A 22,382-nucleotide genomic window follows, 5' to 3' on the forward strand; every position below is an offset into this window, starting at 1 on the left:
CTCACATTGAGAAGTGTCACTGTCACTCATTCAGTGCTTTAGACACCCACTAACCACTATTAGTCTAGGTAACAGTCTAAACTTGCCAATGTCCCTGGAATTTTATTGTCCCTTCTTTAACCAGGCACACACTAGACCAGGCATGTCCAAACTATGGCCCTCCAGCTTTTGTGAAACTACACATCCCAGCATGCCTTGCCATAGTTTTAGCATTCCCTAATAGCAAAACTGTGGCAAGGCATGATGGGACTTCACAACAGCTGGAGGGCCATAGTTTGGACATGCCTGTACTAGACTATACACCCCATGAGTGATATACAACAATTTCCCTTGAACTTCCCAGTGTTCCGGACAAACGTATCATATTGTGCATACATAATAACATAGTCAGTAAAGTTGTATAAATATGTACGTCCATCAAGTCAAACTTTTTTCCCCAAGTTTTTACTTTAAGCTAAGCAATGATTACATTGACATTATTTTGCCTTCTGTACTCTACTAAACCCTAGGTGTTTTAACCCTAAATGTTGTCAGACAATAGATACTTGTCCAACCTTACCTAAAATTTGTTTATTGTGTCTGCCAACCCCACCGCAGAGAGTTCCACACCTTTACTGCCCTCACCGTAAAAAGCCTAAACGATATTGATCAGTGGAGTCATTATGTCCCTGCTCAGTAAATATAGTCAAATTGTGCGGCCTGCACAGATGACTGAGTACAACAACAATCTGCAGGAGAAAGCATTTTAAATGAAATTAAGCATAAACACTAAGCAATATCACAACCTAGATCGCTCAGAAGGGCCAATACGAGCAATATTGTTTGAAATATCGCTTTGTGTGTATGGAGCTTAAGTTTTACTGAAGTCTACTTCAACTGCAATCAAAAGTGTACATGATGACCTGACAGTTTGCAGCTGAAGGAGAAAGTGTCGTTACAAGGTCCTGAATCTACTTCCAGCAGTTCTGCTGTTTCAGGAGAAGATGGTTTACAATAATTACATTTTTCTTGAACAGGTCTGTATTAAAACTGCACATTCAAAAGTTTAACAAATTATTTGAAATTAATTTAAGACCACATATTTTAAGTATTAAAAAAAAATGAGAAATCTTATTGTAGAAATGTTAAGATCTGATAGGCCTCCAATATTTTAACCCAAATTACTGAATAACTGTCAGTCTAGTCTGCACAAGAATTGTTAGATCTTTCTCTTCGTACAGTATGAAGCAATTTACAACTTACTGCAAACATTGTAGTTTTGTGTAATAATAATTACTTACTGTGTACTCTGCATGCTTCTTTCCATACCATTTTATCCATTTTCTGAACTCTTTATCCATTGTCTGTAAGTAGAACCAACAAATGGGAAAAGGCACAATCAGTATTTTGTAAAAAATATTAATTCCAAAACCAAAAAATGACATGGTGCAACACCCGATCTTTCTGCCACTTGTTGGGTTTTCTCTAGCATTTCAATATAAAGTTACGGATTATACTTACGATAATTCCTTTTCTTCGGAGTACTTCATGGCAGCCATACAATGGGTTCATCCCTCTCTCCCCTTACAATTAGACAGGTAGTTTTTCCCTAGGACACGCCCCCTTCTTCCACCAGTACATAGCCAGCACCTTCCCCCATGACTCCAGTCTTTTGACTCGTCTCCGCCACCGATCCTAGGGAAAAACACAAACACGGGGGGGGATAATAATACAGGCTGCCATGAAGTACTCCGAAGAAAAGGAATTATCGTAAGTATAATCCGTAACTTTCTTCTTCTTACTTCATGGCAGCCATACAATGGGATATACCAAAGCAGTAGGGTGGGCTACAATACCTTAAATCAAGGCCTGATGTAGAACTCTGCTCCCAAAAGATTCTTCAGCTACATCCAATGCATAATGTTTTGCAAAGGTATGTATGGACGACCATGTCGCAGCTTGGCATATGTCTTTGACCGAGACGTTAGCCTCTCTTGCCCAGGAAGTTGCCATTGCCCTAGCCGAGTGTGCCTTTATACCTTCTGGAACTTGTCGGCCAACTTTCTTGTAGGTGAAACAAATAACTTCTTTGAGCCACCTTGAGATAGTTTGTTTTGAAGGCGCAAATCCTTTCTTTGCTCCTTGTGGAATCACAAACAACGATCTCGTTTTCCTGAAGCTTGCTGTACGATCCAAATAAATTTTAATTATTCTCACCATATCCAGCGTATGAAGATCTTTTTCTCTTCTAGTGGATGGATTTGGAAAAAAACAAGGCAAAACAATATCTTGACTCATATGAAAAGATGAGACTACCTTCGGAAAAAATGAAGGTTTGGTTCTTAGGACTACTTTGTCCTGAAATAACTTAAGGTAGGGTTCACAACATAGTAACGCATGTAACTCCCCTACACGTCTTGCCGACGTAATAGCGACCATAAACGCTACCTTCCACGTAAGAAATTTTAGCCCAGCTCTCTCACATGGTTCGAATGGGTTTGCCATGAGACCGTTTAGTACCAGATTGAGGTCCCACTGAGGAATCACTGGTCTAACTCTTGGACGGATTCTTTTAGCTGCTTGAAAAAATCTTTTTATCAGTCCTTGGTCTGCTAACTTCTTATCCAGTAGAACACTAAGGGCTGAAACTTGTACCTTCAGAGTTGCTATGGATAGGCCCTTATTAAAACCTTCACAGAGGAACTGTAGAACATGCGCCAGTCTAGCCTTGGGAAAAGGAAATCTATGTTCAGACCATCCCGCGAAGATCCTCCAGATTCTATAATATATATCAGAGGAAACTTTCTTCCTTGCTTGAAGTAGCATGTCTACTACGACTGCTGACAGGCCTTTATCTGTCAGTTGCTTCCTTTCAAATTCCATGCCGCTAAATGAAGTTTCTGTGGGTCCTGGCACATTACTGGGCCCTGCATCAGAAGATCCTGTGACACTGGAAGAAACCATGGCTCTGCCACCGCCATGCCCTCTGCCATCGGGAACCAGGCCCTTCTGGGCCAATATGGGAGAATAACTATCGCCCGAACTCTCTCCGATCTGATCTTCCACAGTACTTTGTGTATGAGTGGGAAGGGTGGGAAGATGTATACCAGGGAGAACTGCCATCTCTGGGACAGGGCGTCCACGCCTTCCGATCCTCGTGCCGGGTTTCTGGAGAAGAATCGTTGAACCTTCGTATTCTCTGGCGTCGCCATCAGATCTATTTGTGGCTGGCCGAATCTGCGAACGATTTGTCTGAAGACTGAGTCCTTCAGCTCCCATTCTCCTGGCAGAATTTGAGTCCTGCTTAGGAAGTCTGCCAGCTGATTTTCTTCCCCTGGCACATGTAATGCCGAGATGGATCGGAGATGTTTCTCTGCCCAGCCCATGATCAACCGGATCTCTTCTAGCAGTGGGCGACTTCTTGTCCCCCCTTGCTTGTTGATATAAGCGACTGTCGCTACGTTGTCTGAGAAGACTCTTAGGTGGGATTTTCCTATTTCGCCTGAGAAGAACTTCATGGCCATGAAAACTGCTCGAAGTTCCCTGTGGTTGGATGATAGATCCGATTCTTGGACGGACCAGATACCTTGGGTAGTTTTGCCTGAGCAATGTGCTCCCCACCCTGTGACGCTTGCGTCTGTTGTCAGCACTACATACTGTGGGCTTGAAAGAGACATTCTTCTGACCGCCATGTACCTGCTTTGCCACCACTGAAGTGACGACACCACTGATCGAGGGAGTGTGATGTAGCGTTCCAGAGAAACTTGGTTTCTGGTATAGGGTAGGAGATGCCACTGTAGTGTCCTCATATGCCACCTGGCCCATGGTACGACCTCCACTGTTGAAGACATCATCCCTAAGAGACTTATTGCTAGTCTCAGCGGAACCTTCCGATTCCCTTGGATTACCTCTACCAGCTCTTGAATCTTCTCGCATCTCTGGCCGGACAGGGTGACCTCGAACCGTACTGTGTCCACGATGACGCCTAGGTATTGGATGGTCTGTGTAGGAGACAGATGGCTCTTGTTCCAATTGATCAGCCACCCGTGATCTTGTAGGAACTGGACTACTATTTCTGTATCTCGGACGGCTTCTGCTTTTGACTTTGCTGAGATAAGTAGATCGTCCAAATAAGCCCATATTGCTATGTTCTTTCTCCTTAAGCACTCTATCATGACTACGAGTACTTTTGTAAATACCCTCGGTGAGGATGTGAGACCAAAGGGAAGGCAGGTAAACCGAAGATGTTTTCCTCTGACGCAGAACCTGAGAAATTTTCTGTCTGGTATATAGATAGGGACATGGAAATAAGCGTCTCTTAGGTCTATAGAGACCATGTAGTCTTCCCTTCTCAGACCCATAAGGATAGTCTTGGCTGTTTCCATGTGGAACTTGCGTTTCCAGATTCTGGCGTTTAGATCTCTTAGATCCAAGATTGTTCTGAAACCTCCAGAACTTTTTGTTACCACGAACAAACGGGAGTAGAACCCTAGGCCCTGCTCTGCCTCTGGGACCGGCTCCACGGCCCCCGAATCCGCCAGATCTCTTATGCTCAGGGCCAATGCTTCCTGCTCCGCCCTTAAAACTGGAATCCTTGAAACTAAAAATTTTTCCCTTCTGGGTTTTGAAATGAACTCTAGGCGGTATCCCGTGGACACCACTTCTAGAACCCAGGTGTCTTGTACCGTTTGTTCCCACACGTGGGTAAACTGCAGCAATCTTCCGGCCACCTGTAAATTGTCCACGGGACACAACCTGTCACTGTTTCTTATCCCCTCTTTTGACAGTCTGTCGAAAGAAGGCTCTGGAAATACCTGAGGTATATCTCTCCCGAAAAGGCCTCCCGGGCCTATAGGCTCTGGCTTGTCTGAAGCTTTGCCTGGGGAAATAATTGAAACCTCTTCCCCTTTTATTTTGGGGGAGTCTCACTGACTTCCCCCCCGACATCCTCTGCATCATCTGGTCGAGTTTGCTGCCGAAAAGGAATTCCCCCTCGAACGGCAGGGTTGCCAGTTTATTTTTAGAGTGGGTGTCTGCTGCCCAAGACTTGAGCCACAGGGCTCTCCTTGCCACCACTCCAGAGGTCAACGCCTTCGCTGAGTAATCCAGCACGTCTAGGGATGCCTCACATATATAATCAACGGTAAGTTGGATTTGTGCCAGACTGCTGATCATTTGCTCTCTAGCCACCCGTTCTTGTAGGTCCTCTTGTAAAGAGGCGCACCATATCCTAAGGGCTCTAGCCAAGGAGGCAATAGCCACTCCTGATTTGATAGACGTGGCGCTAGAGATGTGCAGCCTTTTTAAAGCGCTCTCCATACGCTTCTCCATAGCATCTTTAAGAGATGCCCCGTCCTCAAGAGGAATCGTAGTTTTGGTGGTGACTTCGGACACTGCCGCATCAATTTTGGGGATACTACACCACTTTAGAAATTCTGCATCCTCTATGGGGTACATCTTCTCTGTCCTTTTCACAGGCCCAATCCGTTTGTCCGCATTGGACCACTCCTTAATTAGGATCTCCTTAACCACCTTGTGCACGGGAAAACACCTCCCCTTTCTTGACCTGTCCTCAAACAGAGCGTCATACTCGGTTCTCACTGGTTGTTTATAGTTCAGTGTTTTATACAGTTCTTTAAGAACCACCTCCACCAGCTCTAAATTAAAGGACCGTTCCTCTTCCACTAGTTCACCGGCTTCTGTGCCGTCATCCCCATCATCATCATCATCATCAATATCTGCAGCCGCAGGTAAATCACATTCTACATCCAGACTGGTCTGTGACCTGGACCTTTTCCCCTGATATTCTTTCTTGGAGACAAAGTTATCTTTCATCCAGGCCATAAGCTCACTAATCTGGGAAACAGTCCCAATACTGGTATCAGCTCCCTTGTCACAGCTGCGGCACAAGGAATTCTCTCCAGTGAAAATCTTATCACAACCAATACATGTCTTGCTAACATGTTTCTTCTTGGCCAATTTCTTCTTAGTCCCCACAGGCACACTAGAAGATTAAATAACAATAATCACTAACTACTCTGCGTAATTTTACATATATAAAAAACTCAGTCCTCTGAGAGGACCTACCTGGGCAGCAACGTAGAAAGTTTTTGAGAGGCTTCCTCCTCCATGTCTCTGGTACCACGGGGCTTGCAAACAGCACAGCTAGCACGAGGAAGCGCCTGTAACACCGACCAGGCGCATTAAGAAGGCTACTTCCGCCTTCCGGCAGCGTCAGGCAGCGTGCGCGTCATCCCGACGCTTGGAACGCACGCCCGCCTGACTTCCTGCCCCGTGGACCGCAAGGTTGCGTCACAGTACTGCGCGGGGACAGCGTGTTTGGGTCAGAGCAGCGCGCCTGAACGCCTGCACATCGGGAGCCCAGCACGCGCCGCACAGACGCTTCTGTCTGCCGGCGGGGATTTAACTAAGAAAAAACCTCCGGGCTCCCTCCGCTTATCAGTACACGCAAACGAGGTACATGCCGCCGGCCAGACCTCCTAATGGGAAAGGCACCGCCACCCCAACGCTGCCCAGGACTGGCAGCGTAACGCCTACCAGTAGGTAAGAAATAAAATAAAATAAAACCTGTACTACACTGTCTATCTGTCTAGGAGACAGGAAAAAGACTGGAGTCATGGGGGAAGGTGCTGGCTATGTACTGGTGGAAGAAGGGGGCGTGTCCTAGGGAAAAACTACCTGTCTAATTGTAAGGGGAGAGAGGGATGAACCCATTGTATGGCTGCCATGAAGTAAGAAGAAGAAATATATATTTTTTTTTTTTGGAAGGATGCATTTGAGGATGTTTCTTAGCATGAACAGAAGACATTGTGGTATTTGTAGGGAAGGGAGTATCACCAAACCAGGAAATCCACTGGTGAAGGCAGAAGTCCCTAAATCAGCTAAGTGACTCATGGTGACTCATGGTGACTCATGAATTAAAATGAACCCGACAGAATTCTTGTAAAACTATGTGGCAAAGCACGAAACTGGAGCCAATTTCCAGCAGGGTCACAAAGCTTAATGCATGAGATCTCGCAACCCACTCTCTGTAGCCATTTGTGCTTGAAGGCAGTATCTGGTGTGTAGCAAGAAAATGGCAGATGTAAGATTTAAATAAAAATAAAGGTACTTATGTAATATCTGGGCTCCCGTTTTTCATATGAGACCACGTCCCCTCGCGGGGCTCGCTACGCTCGCCACGCTTCGGGCACGGTGGCTCGCTGCGCTCGCCACACTATATAAAATCAACTCCATGCGTAGTTGGATAGTAGGGGTATGAAAAAATGGGGTGCATTTAACATGGGAGCCCAGATAATACATAAGTACCAAAATAAATAGCTTTGCTTGCCTTGCTTCAGGTCAGGTGACTCGCTCTGCTTTGAACACCTTTAAACCATTTCTAACTGGGGTCCCATGGATGAAAAAAAGCTCAAAAACAAAAAAAACTTAAAAGGACATAAATAAATGTAACTTTGCGGACCTTTTAACCAGGTCGACCATGAGTGTGGGATCACACTGCCAAGCAGCTCTGCACACACTCCCGACACTCATTAGGTCTTAGTTTGACCCGGAAGCTGGGCTCAGTGCCTATGCATAGCCGTGCTAATGTAAACCACGCTGCAAGGAGAGCGAGCTGGAGGAAGCGCTGGCCACAGCAGATAGATGACAGGGTGAGTGGTCCTGTTGCAGCAATGGTCACAGCTCAGCACAAGTCAGTAGGCTGTGACCACTCCTCAGTTACCAGCCTCTGGTTTGGTGTCTCTCCAGAGACCTGGAAAGAGTAGGGCACCATTGGCCCTTTTCCCATCTACACCCACGCTGTTGGTGCTGGTCACCTGTGAACAAGGACTAAACAACCTGTTTTTAAAAATAAAACATAGAATAAACCTAGCTACAAACTAGCTGGAAAAGTGTGTCATCTCTCCAATGCCCAAAAATGAAGGGGAGCTGCTGCTGGATTTGGGAGGGGTTAGATGGGGAGAAGAAAGGAATTAAAATGTTTTAGTGCCAAACTCCAATACTACACACTCTAGCCAATTTCACCAGATGCACGTGAGCAATAAATCTATATAGTTTTATCTCCTAAACTATGGAATTTTACAGACCACATCACTTACTTCTGCATACTTGGCTGGGATGTCTGCTTTCTCCACTCCATAATGATGTTTACACCCAGTAGCTGCAGCTACCTGCAGAACAACTTGTCCAACACCTGAAGGGAGGACATTTATTAGATGACTAATTGTGGTTCTGTGTACATTCTGGTAAAAACAGTATATATTGAGAGAAGAGGGGTTATATTCTAAACCATATAACATAACTGCAAACGCTTTCATTTACAGGTGCACATATATAAAAGATATGTACTCATCCTCTATTACTGCAGAGTAAGAGTCCTTCTCAGCAACATCAGGTACCATGCAGTTTGCATTACACCAAGCATCTTTCTCACCTGAAAAAGTGTCTTAAGGCCTATACACACTGTGCGATTCTGAGCTGAATGCCACTCAGTTTTGTAATTTGAGCCGCTTTCAGCTCAAAAGCCGTGTGTACGGGCAGGCGATAAAGGTATGCACCTTTAGTTGCAAATGCAACAAGTTACTTCACACCATTGCACTAATTATTTGGTTGTGCAACACTTGTATCTGTGTGTGACCAGTCTGAAACTGTATACAAAGTGTTACAAAGCAACTGCTTTTTTTTTTTCACGTCAAGGTCTGTGCTTTGTACAGGGTGCGGCAGTAATAACTCCCACATTTCAAAGGGGGGTTGAAAAAAATGGTAAGAGGTATCACCAAAAACTATTTCCCAATGTAGATATTTATATTTTACATCTTGCTTTACTTGTATTAAAACTGAGCACAATAGTATTTACTGGCAATAAACCCAACACATTACCTAATACAGCCTCTATCTGATGTATATAGTGGAGAAACTACTGAAAACACCAACATTCTTATACACTCAATATTCAATTAGAATTTACAATTAGAGGAATTACTTCTGTAGCTAATAACTCCTCCCCCTGACGTAAATATAAAAAGTTCATATAATCAGTACACTGACAATCATATGGGTATATCCGCATTATTACCAGCAACGTAAATCATTGTTACCCATGTCCCACATTTAACTTGGATCCAATACAATCAGTCTTTAAAAACTACTTATTTTACAGTCAAACCAATACCTGCAGAAATAAATTACAATATTTAGAGGCATAATAAGAGTAAACATTATGTAGGAGGTACACTGCACTAGTTCCAACAAACATATGCAGTATATGCATGTGTTTAAAAGCACTGGTGAGTAATTTCAATTATCACAATTCTATCACAATATACAGTTTTAACCATACTTCACACATATTTGTGGAGTTTAGTAAACCCTTTAAAATATATATTAAGGGCAGTTTTGAACTGCACGGCGAGCGCACAGCAGCGTACCAGCTTTTGGATTCGCTGTGCGCTCACCATGCTTCCTCCGTCCTCTCTGTCCACTGCTAGCCCTCTCAACTTATTCAGTGAGCCCCCGACTGCAAAACTATTGAAATCCGGCGCACTCAGCAGCAGGGAAACAGTGGCAGACAGGATGGCCTTGGTAGGAAGGGAGTGCCTGGCGCAGAGGACGGGTCCATCAACAGCAGCAGACCTCCGGCTCCAGCAGCCCCAGCGCTGACATCTACTTTCACCGCATTGAAGCAGCAGCAGTACGGGAACACTGCTTGCTCCTGTACTGCTGCTTCAGTGCGATGATTAGTGGATGTCAGCGCTGGGGCAGCATTGTTTTAATACTGTAGGTGGCTGGAAGTGGAGGCTGGCAGTGTGCGACAGCAGCTGTGCTGTTGTGTGTCCTAGGAATCCGCTACAGCATAAATAATGGCAGTGAGCATGTTAACCCCTGGCAGAGAGCATGTCAATCAATTGCAACATGGAGGAAATTTATATACGGCGATCTTCACCAAAAAAGAAAAGTAGTGAACATCGTTCTCCATTTTAACATTGAATACACTTTGGCGAACTGTGGTAAATTTTCCATAGAAAACCAAAACTGAATAAAGGTGACTATAAAATGGCGAATTGGCTCACATTCACTTTTCGCGAACAGTGAGCATTGAATATGGCGAACATCGTTTTCGGTGAAATAATTCATAATTTTGCCAAAAATCAGCCCCGTTTGCTGAAAAAAGCAGCGAATCAAGAGCATTGAATACTGCTCTAAGAGTTCATAGAAGTTATGTATTAATTACGATAAAACACTAATATATACCCCATAGTGATCAATACATGTACTCTATGGCCCCTTCAGTGAACCAATGAACAATCAACTTTCAGTATGCTTTGCCATGTCAATTGCCGGCAATGGTATTCTCTCACTACCCTATTGGGAGTAGGAGGCTGTCAGGAAAATGTATTCATCACTGCATATATGAAGATACATTGCTAATTCTTCTGAAAGAATCACTCACCACTTCCAAGGTCAACAAAGAAATCATCCTCTGTCATCTTGATTTCATCTATCATTTGGGCCACCAGATCAAAAGAGGTCTCGCCATACACTTCAGGAGAAAAGGGCTCATAGTTATTAAGCTTTTCTGGGTCAGTCACTGAGTGGTTGTAGACTTGCTGTAATATGTGGCGAAGGAGACCGGTGGATGGACGAGTGTTTAACTTCATGGGCTGAGTGGTGCCCTTCCACTGCCAAAACAAATTTGAATGAAATCAAGCAGCAATACATACTTTATGTCTATATCTGAATATTTGCAACTAAACCTGAAAAAACATTCTCGCAAGCTATACATAAAATATATAAAACCTTTGCTACTTTGCTAAGAAAGGGTACATTCATTTGGTTTATTGTAATAGAAAAAGTCTACGTAAAAAAAAACTAAAATAAAGCATGTTAAATCAGTTATGATTTTTAGTTCACTGGCTTACAGCAGAAAGACTTGTCATACATTTCTGTTCTGTTATCACTATACTGAAGCTGTATACATGAAGTTATGGATAACATTAGAATTTACTCATTTGTGCAGTCTGGTGCCAGGTATTAACCCTGTGAGTGCAAAGTGAATTAGGCAAAATAGGTGTGAAAATTGCCAAGCAAAATTTTTATTCATCATAATGACCTGTAATGTTTACTTTATATAGGAAATATCTTTTTTTAACAAAACTTATTTCATTTGAATTTATATAACAAATGTGAGTGACACTGGCATTAGCGGATATTTAGCACATCTCTCAAATTTTGGCACTTAAAGTGTTAAATCATTCTATTTTAATCTCTTAGTAAGGAAGAAAAAAAAAAAACAACATCTACACAGTGGTGCAAACTGGATTTGTAACTATCTGTAGACAGATAAGGTCCCATGGAGCAATAGGAGATACAAAAGGAGGCTGAACTTACACGACTTATTGCAAAAAGGTCTTCTGTGCTTTCATCAAAGGTTCCAATCACTGCGAAAGGAAAACCCTTGAGCCAAGCAACAAGTCATTACACTGGGTAAATTTGATGGCAATTACTCTTTAGAACAGTTTCAACAGCCACACCATCAAATTAAGCTGCTGTAAATTTTGATGTACGAATGGACCCTAATGGAGTGGGTCTGGATGTAGGGGCAGAGGCCATTTGTTTTTCGCCAGAAGCAATTGTAGGTCAGAGAACCAGCTTTTCTGTGGCCAATGTGGCGCCACTAGAATTTCTGTGATGGATTCACTTTATAGCCACTTGAGACCTCGACCGAGTGTTGTTTGTGCCTTGATGCCATGAGATCAATTTGAGGCTTTCGCCTCCAACTCATAGCCTGGAAAAACCTCCAGGTGTAGAGTCATCTCCTGGATGAAGATCTTGGCAACTTAGAAAGTCAGCCTCTCAATTGTCCACCATGGGGATGAATACCATGGATAGAATTACTTTTGGTCACTCAGACCACTGAGGAACCCAGGAGATCTCTATTATTGCTTGTGTACTGCATGTGCAGCCTTGTCACTTTATATATGCAAAGGCTGTCTCATTGTCTGATTGGACCCGAACCTGATGATCCCTCAAGAGCTAGTGGGGTGTTGAAGATATCCCTCAGTTGCAATAAATTTATCAGCAGTTGGCTTTCTGAGAATGACCACCAGCCTTGAAGTTGAAGGTCTTGGACGAATGAGACAAGGTCTTGGAATTCAATCTCACAAAGGGAATCCGTTTACCCTGCACAGAAACTAAATAACACACAAATCTAACACTCTCTGCACATGTTACATCTGCCCCACCTGCAGTGCACATGGTTTTGCCCATTTTGAGAACAAATTTGTACTGCTATCAGATCTGAATAAAGGGCATGTATGCATTTGGTCAATAGGAGAGCAGACTTTGCAAAATCACTATCCAGCCGTATCTGATCAGCACCGAATATGTTCTAAGCACATGATCTAGGAGAAGTGTACTGGAAGGTGCCTTGAGGTCATCTAAGTAAGGGTCTGTTGTGATACCTTGCATTCTCAATAGTGCAAATCATCACATCACATATATAATCATGTTGAAGACCCAGAGAACCGAAGCTAATCCAAATGGCAGGGCCAGGAATTGGAAATGATCTTTACAGATTGCGAAGTGTAGGTAAGCTCGGTAAAGTTCCCATATGGGAATGTGGAGATATGCGTCCTTGTGTGTCCTACAATGACACCATGTATGTCGGGTTCCCAATATGCTATCGAGTGCATGGACCATCTTGAAATAGTGGTATGCAACATACTGATTTAGGTAATTGAAGTTGAGAATGGGTCTGACAAAAGAGTCTGGTTTTAGGACCACTGAAAATAGTCCAATAGGTATCATTTTCCTCTGTGGTGCACCAGAACTGGTACCTCCACCTGAGAGGCCAGGAGAAAATAGATTGCCTGTAGTAAAACCATTTGTTTTCTTGAGAAATCGGAAGACCTGTTGTAAAAAAAAACGATTTGTCGGGTATTGCATAAATTCCATTTCTTAGCCTAAGGTGAAAATACCCTTTTCATTCTGCACCCAAATCTGTTATTGCCGGGGTGAGGTGCAGTGTGAAAGCACCGAACCTTATTACCTGGGTCAACTAACCCTGCAATTCGACCAAGGTTAAAAGAAGGGTTAAACACAAGTTGGCTTGTGTATAATGGGTGACCCGGGTTTAATGTGAAAGAGCCGGAATCGAGATCCCAGGTCCGACATAGCAATGTGGAAGTGGTATAACTAAAACATACACAAAATATTTCTTTATTACAATCCACCCAATTGTATACCGCTAATAATGTAATCGGTAGAATATCCATTTAGACACAATCATCATTTGTCAGTGGCAGCTAATTACGAGCAATTGTATATGTGCACTTAAACCTAAAGGTGCTGCATAGTGTTCAAATATGTACACGGTAAGTATTTCTCTTTGATCTACATATTAATATAAAAAAAAAAAAGTTTGCTTCAAAATGAAAGGTCTCTGTGTAAAAAACACTTTAGATCCAGGAAGCCTATATAAAGTGGTTTAGACTGTTACATAGTATAATTGTGGATTTTTTTAGATCTATTGTGTACCTAAAGGTGTATAGAATGGAGGAAATGATAAAATATTGCTTATGATTTTCATTTATCTCCTGGACAAATTATATTGTGCATATACACAGTGTTTTCACAAACGATAATCGTCAGTGACAAAATATATATATATATATATATATATATATATATATATATATATATATACACACATATACACATATACACATACATACACACAGCAAGATATAGAAAAACAAATATACCTCACCCTTATATTATACTCAAAGTTTCATTAAAAAAAAAGTGTACACTTCATCTACTTGTAATTATTGGCCTTATTACTCTATTTGAAAACAAAAAGCTTAGTCACCGTGGGGTGGGGTAAGAGGGTGTGGGGTGTCCAATATAGTTTCGAAAGCATGTCTCAATTTTATTTTCCTTCAAACTGAAATAAGCATCTATTGCAACAATGTGGGTGGAGAGAACTAAATACAATCACATTTTAAATTTACTAGGTTATAGATACTGAAATGCACTGGTCAATGAGGTGTACATTGGCAAGAATTAAGGTACTGTAGCAGCACAGATTTTCCAAACCGTCTCTACGGGTACCGAAGAAATATCTGCCATCTCTAACCAAATTGCACCCATAAAAAGGGATTTTGAAGTGAAAGGATAGATAATTTCAACAATGGCAGCTAAAGATAGGAAGCAAAGTTTATATTTTATTGGAATAGATTGCATAGTGCATACTGGGAAGAGCAATACAAAACCATGCAATGCCTTTGTTTTGAAAACAGGCAGAGGTAAGCAGATGCTCTTTCCTCTCATCTTACCCAAGAAAAACCCACAAGGTCTAAGGGTCAAGACGGTATAGACAAAGAAGAATGACCTTACCAGCTGATGTATACTGTCAATGGCTCGGTTATACTTCTCACACAGCCGTTGCATGCTCTCAAAACTGAAACAAAGGTAGAGGAGTGAGAAATAGACATACAGAAATGGGTGGGGTGAAAGAGCAAATAAAGACTAAATAAGAATATACATTAATAACTATACTGGGCATTGACATAAAAGACTAAATCAGATTTATAGGATTGTGAAACAAGGGTTCCAAAATAAAAATAATGCAATAAACTACATGAAGTTAAAGAGCCAACAAAATGTATGATTAAATGCTATGAAATACAGGTAAACCTAAACAAATATATACATAGATAAAACAAAAGATTCTATTAAACATTATATTGGGCTATTACAATAGGAATTTTTTCTTATACAAACTTCTATAGGACACAATCTTGGATAAATCTCCACCACAGTATAAGTGAGGGAGGTGCTGAAAAAACGCTGCCACTAACTGAATCTATCACAGGGTATGGAGCCTAGGAATGTGGAAAAGAAATGTAGAAAAAATAGAAGAAATTTAGAATTTAATATATATGATTTTACCATTTTGTATCGTAGTCTATAAGTACATAGTTCTCCATGGCCAATTTCAAATCCGGGATTTCCTCACAAACCCACCTGAAGTAAAATAAACGGAAAAATAAAATAAGACAGAATGAAAACACATAATTTGTAAATATCTTATCAATGCCAGAACAATTAAATGCATTTTCAGGTTTTAGGCCGATATTGAATTACTGGCGAAAAATCAATTGGGTGTATTTTATGTATCGCCAGTATTTTTGGGGTGGGTGCCAGAGGCAGGTAAAACAAAAAAAAAATCCCCAATAAGCCTCGGCACACACAACATAAATTATTATTTTTTTTTTACTTATTTAAAAATAAAAAAACATCCTATCTATAAAACAAAAGTAAAAATAATAATAATAAGAAGAAGAAGAATAATATCAAAATGTCACTCAGCTGGCATTTAAAAAGGGTGCTTACAGTAGATTTTTACAAAAATACACAATCATACACACACTTCTATTTTATAAAAAAAAAATGTAAAATGTTTTCTAGGAAATAAGAAAAAGGGTCTATACAAACGTATATGGTCTTAAATGCCAAATACAACCTAAAATTGCAAAAATGGACTGTCTATATGTTCAGACAGCCATGACCCTGGCCGTTTTCGTTTTACTTGACAGCATATCGCCAGACGGCATTCAATGTCCTGTCTGCCAATCGGCGCAAAGTGGGCATGCCTGCATAAACACCCGTGGATTGTCGCGATTCGGCCACAAACGCAACAATTCACTGCCGTTATCGGCAAAACGGGCCCAACAGCTTTTAAAGTCGGCCCGTTCTGTATATCTGCCTCTTCAAGGCTGTAGGGAAAGACAGCATTGAATAGGCACCCACTGCTATTTCCTACATCGAAAAAGACAACACCAGTTCGCTACTTTCCAATATCAACATTCTGGCACTAATATTCCAGAAAAATCTATACCCAAAGGACTAGTAAAGAAGAATCTAAGGGATTAGACCAGTCCTTTTGGGATAGATTTTTTTTGTACTCTATTCTTTTCCCGCAACTTCTGCTCAGGTATAACAATTTGGCAGGATCAATTTCCACACCTCCAATAATTAGAAATTCTCTCATTTTATTCCAGGGAAGGAATGCCAGCTACATCATATTCTAGAGGGGGTTATTTTTTTGTTGGAAGTCAATTGACCTACAACTATATATTGGGATTGTGGGAGGAAACTGAAGTACCAGGAGTAAACCCACACAAACACGGGGAGAATATACAAACTCTGCACAGTTAGGGCCATGGTATTGAGATAACTAGTGGTTCTAGAATGTTAAGAATAAGTGGGGAAAAGTGAGAGATTGAGGTAATATAGTAGAAAATGTGTGTGTGGGGAAGTTGGAAGCAGTGTTCGCATCTGGCTCAGGTAGCAGGGACAGCATTGAGAAAGAAAAAAAATACAGAATAGATTATTTTTTATCTATAGCCAATTTAGTTTGAGGATGACGTGGGACCATGATTACCCTTGGGTTGGGAGGAAACAAGTGCATCTGTCAGATGATGACGGTGACTGGAATCAGATATATCCACCCCATGTATTAAGAAATCTTTGAGTGCTGTGGTACGTATTCAGAAAGGGTCTCCAGCCAAGTCATTCTGAATATAAAGAGGACCTTTTCTTTTAAATAGGAGGAGGGTGTGGGGATGGCCAATACTACAGGATACCTTTACGGGCCACTCCAGCAATAATGGACATAGGTCTTTTGATGTCTGGCTTGGAATGGATGAGAGGGTCCATAATCAGCAGTATTGCCCACTCGGTGGTCAATGAGATTGAAAAACTGCTAAATGAAATTATATAATGTTGTACCAAAATGGTAAAAAAACTTTTTTTTGCTATTCCAGTAACAATGATAAAATGTGGCTGTCGATAAAGTGCATTTGGGACAGGTGGCTGACACCATAATTCCAGTCATATTAGCGTGCGTTGGGGACAAATATTCACTATAGAATAGTTTGTAAGTAATTTCTCTATAGGAAGTAGCAATCATTCAGAGAATAAGAGCATAGATAAAATTTCGGGCTTGTTAGAGGCGAGGGATTTTCTCTCCAAGTAGTGATACCCGACTTGAATTGGCCGAAAGAGAGAGGTGTGCATATTAGGCAGAAGAAGGATATTGGTTGGGGGGAGGGTTAGACCGATCTTAAAATCTAAAAAAATTGGCATAATGTCATGCTTGAAGTAAAGCTAATGAGTGATTATGGATCAAGTTAAATTGTCATTTTTTTGTGGCTGTGGTGATTTTAAAAGAAATTTGCATCTAACTGATAAGCCAGTCGACCAGGATCGCCAAAAAGTTCATCTCTAGTTTATCTGGGACATGCAGGTGGTAGGGTCAGAATTTGGTGTAACCACCAACCCTCTTATCCTTCCATCCTTTCGTCAACTGGGAAAAGGTATTGGGGGGGGGGGGGGGGGGGGAGGGCTCGCACAAGACCACAGCAATTTACTATATAATAAATTAAGTAGGCCCCCTACTCACTTTAATGACAAAATGTTTTTTTTTTATCTGTGAAGGGGTGTGCTACCACGGACAAAAAAAAATTATTCAGAAGACAAGGGTTGGAAAGTTTGTCACTTAGGTGGTGCACCAAAAAAGAATTAATGAGAGACTTAAAAATGAACCTTCTTTTATGGTTATAGATTTAAAAAAAGGGCTATGTATCATATAATCTGTAGTATTGAAGTTCAAGAGTTGATACATATGTTTCAGTAATTTGATACAGGGCACTCTCTCCAATTGTTAGGATGTTTCTTTACATAGTAGTTACTGACTATATTTATTAAACTAATGTCAAGTAGACAAATTCTCAGGGTTGTGCCTTATTATATTGTTAGCCACAGCGTCTTTGACATGTGTCATGCAGATATTACTCTGTGTGTACGGTGCCCAGTGGTGTGGTCCGTGATGATCAAAGTTCACCACGCTTCCATATAATAAAGTATGTAGCAAGCACCGGACTCAGTATTTCTAATACCCTAATAGGGAATATTTAATATGACCTTAGGAAGTTGCTACAGATCCCCGTGGGACATGGAAGTCTTGAAGAGACTGTTGGATATATACCGTACTACACTTTAGTGATAAGACTGATGATTGTGCACGATATAGTACATAGTAGCATTCAGATTTGCAAGGCTAGCAGCGTGTGCCGCTTGTATTGCGGGAATTGCACATATGATAGACACCCATTAATAGTACATTAGAGTCCTTAAAAAGGACTAATATTCGAAATATAGGTTGGTTGGCTAATGAGAGCGACCGCACGGCTATAGTGGCCGGCATACGCTTCGTAGTTCTTCCTCAGGGCAACCGGCACTGGTGTCATGGACGAGTTTAAGTAAGTTGTGCTTCTTTGAATCTACCAATCTCAGTTCATCTTGCTGCCCACCAACCCGCACACCCCTGTCATCGGGTGACGGCTGTGGGTGAGAACCATAACGGGAACTTCCATATGTTTTGCTTATAATGACCTTATATATAACCTTCAAAACTAAACCACAATGGGAGTGTCTAAGACGCTGTAGCGACATGTTTGACAGAGTGTCTGAATTAACGGGTCAATTGGGAAAAATGTGTCTATTTTGCACCCTGATATCTCCGGTTCTATGTGTCCTAGAGACTTGAGACTTGTACCATATGAAAGAGGAGATTTACAGAGTAGACTAAATAGTAGTTTATATGACATCAGCAAGGGAAGCAGCAAGCATCCGTAGTTAGGGTCCCCTCCAATTGTCCACCTACTGTAGCTCATTACTACTGAGTGCCGCAAATAGGAAATACTGTATAGAGAGGCTAAAGACAGTGTTTTTGTATCCAAGAACTTAGGGAGGAGCTTTTATGCCTCCCCATTATACTTCTAGAGATATCACTTATAGTTGTAACTGTTACAGTACAATGCAATAAAAGCTGTTTCAGCCTGTGCAGACGCACAGAAATCTTTATAGGGAGGCAAGATTTTTTTGTGTGTGTATTAAATACTGTATACTCTAACTGACCTACTGTTCTAATGCGATTTATCACATGTAAAACAAATGAGGAGCTGCAGGGCGGTGAGGAGCAGTGGGGCGGGCAGTGGCGATGCCAATGAGGAACAAGGCAGTGGCAGTAGTGGGGGCGGGCGGTGGCTCTCAAATGAGTTCCCAGCGGGTGCCTGGTGCGGTGAGTGCTGCTGACCTGGCCGGGCATGTGATCACAAATAGCAGCGCTGCGGGACGGGCAGTGCAGTGATGGCTATTCGATTTTCAAAATACCTGTCAAATGACCGGCCGTTCTCTAAAGAGAGCTCTCAGCCAATCAGAGAACGGCCTGTCATTTGACAGGTATTTTAAAAATCTAATAGCCGCCACTGCACTGCCTGTCCCGCAGCGCTGCTATTTGTGATCACATGCCCGGCCAGGTCAGTGTGTGCTAGTGCTCAGGGACCCGCTGCCCGCCGTGCTGCTCCCGGTCAGTCTACATGCATATGCCGGTTAGGTGGGCAGGCATATGCATAGCATACAGGGAGGTCGGACGTGATTTATCTGCTAACAGTCCGACCTCCCTGATCCGGTCCGATGCGCACGGGACCGCGAATCGGATCAGATGTCACACAACTGCGATTTTGGGCTGATTTCACCCGGTTATCAGCCCAAAACGCCGAAATCGGATGAAATCCTCCCAAAATCGCATAGTGTATGGGGGCCTTAAGGAACCCAAACAGAGTCCCATCTCCAAACCAGCCTGAAGAAATCTCAACAAACTGTTCAGATGAAACACCGCTGGTGGTAAACTTTTCTGCTCACACCAGGCCACGTACTTTCACCATATACGATGGTAGTGGGAAGCTGTAACTGGCTTCCTGGCTTTAGTCATGGTGGCAATGACCGAGGGATGTTGTCGCTTGTGGCCTAAGATCTGCCGCTCAACCTCCAGACCGTTAAATGCAGCGACGGTAAGTCCTGATAGACGAATGGTCCTTGGAGGAGGCGGTCTTTCCTTAGAAGTAGAAGCCATGGGTCTTCCACTTGCATGGCCTAAATGTCCCCGTACCAGGCCCTTCAAGGTTAATCTGGTGCCACTAGGATGGCTTCTACTCTTTGATGCCGAAACCGCTTTAGCACCCGCGGCAGCAATGGGAGCAGTGGAAACAGGTACACCAGCCAGCAATCCCATGACCAAGTCAGGGCATCCACAGCTTCCGCCCCTGGTCCGAGCACAGTACCTGTCCACCTTGTGGTTCAGCCGTGAGGTTGATCTGAGGGAGCCCCCACAGATCCACGATGGCACTGAACACATGTGGGTGTAACCCCCACTCCCTGGAGTGGAGGTTGTGACTACTTAGGAAGTCCGCCTCCCAGTTGTCGACTCCCGGTATGAAGATCGCTGACAGGGCCTTCAGATTGTGCTCTGCTCAGGAGAAGATCTTGGTAGTTTCTCTCATGCAAGGCATGCTCTTCGTCCCCCTTGGCGGTTGATCTACACCACCGTGGTTGCATTGTCCGACTGGACTTGCACCGCTCTGCCCTGTTACATTGGAGCCGCCTGTAACAGAGCATAGTAAACTGCCCTCAATTCGATGTTATTTATGTGCAACCTGGATTCCAATGGAGACCATCTGCCCTGGAGGGAGTATTACGGCTTCCCAACCCCATAGACTGGCATCTGTGGTCAACAGAAGCAAATCCTGGACCTGGAAACACAGACCGGCCAAGAGATTGGACGAAGCGAGCCACCACTGTAGAGAAAGCTTGGTCTGTGCTGACAGAAATCTTTCTGTGCATTTGTAAAGGGGGGAGGGGGGGGGTTCCCGACCATTTCGCCAGAATATCCAGCTGTAATGTTCTGGAGTGAAATCGGGCATATTGTAAAGTTTCGAATGAAGCCACCATTTTGCCCAAGAATTGGAGGCAAAGGTGTACTGGGACCAGAGGGTATGTTGTTGGCCTTCTCCACCGGCAGGAACACTTTGTTCCACTGTGTCCAGAATCATGCCAAGGAACACCATTCTTTGGCTCGGGATCAACGAGGATTTTTACATAATCAAGATCCACCCGTGGTCCCTCAGAAGCTGCATGGTCAGAGTGAGTGCACTTCAAGGCCTCTTCCGATCCTGCCTTGATCAGCAGGTCGTCTAGTTAAGGTATCACATTTACCCTTTGAAGCCTGAGAAGGGACATCATTTCTGCCATTACCTTTGTAAAGACGCGCGGGGCCGTAGACAGCCCGAAGGGTAGCGTCTGAAACCGGTAATGGTCGTTTCCCAGCGCAAATCTTAGAAAGATTTGATGAGGAGGCCAAATCGGGATGCGCAAGTAGGCGTCCTTCACATCCATGGAGGCTAGGAACTCCCCTTGTTCAAGACTGGCAATTACCGAACGTAGAGACTCCATTCTGAATTTGAACACCTGAAGAAAGGGGTTCAGTGATTTGAGATTCAAAATGGGCCTTACTGAACCGTCCGGTTTTGGTACAAGCAACTGGTTGGAACTCCAGCCTGTAGCCTAGCGAAATAAGACTCCTGCCCAGGAATCTAGGCACGAGGCATCCCACACATGGCTGAAGTGTGACAGTCGGGCTCCCACCTCGAGAATGTCCCGTGGTGGGAGGATCCAGTCATGCAGCGGGCTTGGTAGATGCTGCGGCAGTCGTACAGTCCTGGTGGCCTGAGGGGTTAGCCTTCCAAAATTTGCCTCGTGCCTCTGTTGGTATTGGAGGCACCTCTGGCCTTGGGGCGGAATTTGGACCCACAAAAGGACTGCTGGGAAGGACCTGTGAAAGGGCGCTTAACTGCAGTGGGTGCTGACGGGAGGAAATTGGCTTTACCTGCCGTAGCCTTGGAAATCCATTTATCGAGCGAAAAAATGTGAAAGAAATGCTTTCAACACTTTTCTTTGAATCCACATCAGCAACTCACTGACGCAGCCAAAGTGCCCTCCGGGACGACAAAGCCATGGCTGAAGTGTGTGCGTTTATTGTGCCCAATTCCTTTTGTGCTTTGCAAAGCACCCTTGCTGTGTCTTGAATGTGACGTAGATTGTCACCTATCTGAGCCAGACATGTCCCCCAACAAACCCTCTTGGATTTGTGTGGACCAAGTATAAATGGCCTTGGCCATCCAACAACTGGTCAACACTGGGCGTTGGGAAGCCCCAGAGGGCGTGTACATGGACTTGAGCATAGGTTCAAATCTTCTATCTGCACCGTCCTTAAGTGTGGATACACCCGGGCTGGTAGCAGTACCTTCTTTGAAAGGAGGTAAACTGATGAGTCCACCACAGGTGGCTCCTCCCACTTCTTACGTCCTGCAGGATCAAAGGGGTATGAGTTTGCAAACCTCCTTGAGAACTGGAACCTCTTTTCAGGGTTCTGCCAAGCACCTTTGAATGCATTTTCCAACTCTGCCTGTTCTGGAAAA

The 22,382-nt window shown here is 43.2% G+C and overlaps 1 protein-coding gene across 3 annotated transcripts in view; it reads right to left on the reverse strand.

Moving 5' to 3' along the window:
• DOT1L (DOT1 like histone lysine methyltransferase) overlaps positions 1-22,382 on the reverse strand; it is a 159,281-nt gene that overhangs the window by 83,135 nt on the left and 53,764 nt on the right. For all 3 annotated transcript variants that reach the window (XM_083179415.1, XM_083179416.1, XM_083179414.1), the window contains exons 3-7: positions 14,953-15,027; positions 14,398-14,461; positions 10,451-10,679; positions 8,100-8,194; positions 1,281-1,343 (exon numbers count right to left, since the gene is read on the reverse strand). In XM_083179415.1, coding sequence (XP_083035541.1) covers positions 1,281-1,343; positions 8,100-8,194; positions 10,451-10,679; positions 14,398-14,461; positions 14,953-15,027 — 526 coding nt within the window. The remainder of the gene's footprint in view (positions 1-1,280; positions 1,344-8,099; positions 8,195-10,450; positions 10,680-14,397; positions 14,462-14,952; positions 15,028-22,382) is intronic.

The sequence above is a fragment of the Crinia signifera genome, chromosome 1 (assembly GCF_055691185.1).
Source record: "Crinia signifera chromosome 1, ASM5569118v1, whole genome shotgun sequence".
Taxonomy (NCBI): domain Eukaryota; kingdom Metazoa; phylum Chordata; class Amphibia; order Anura; family Myobatrachidae; genus Crinia; species Crinia signifera.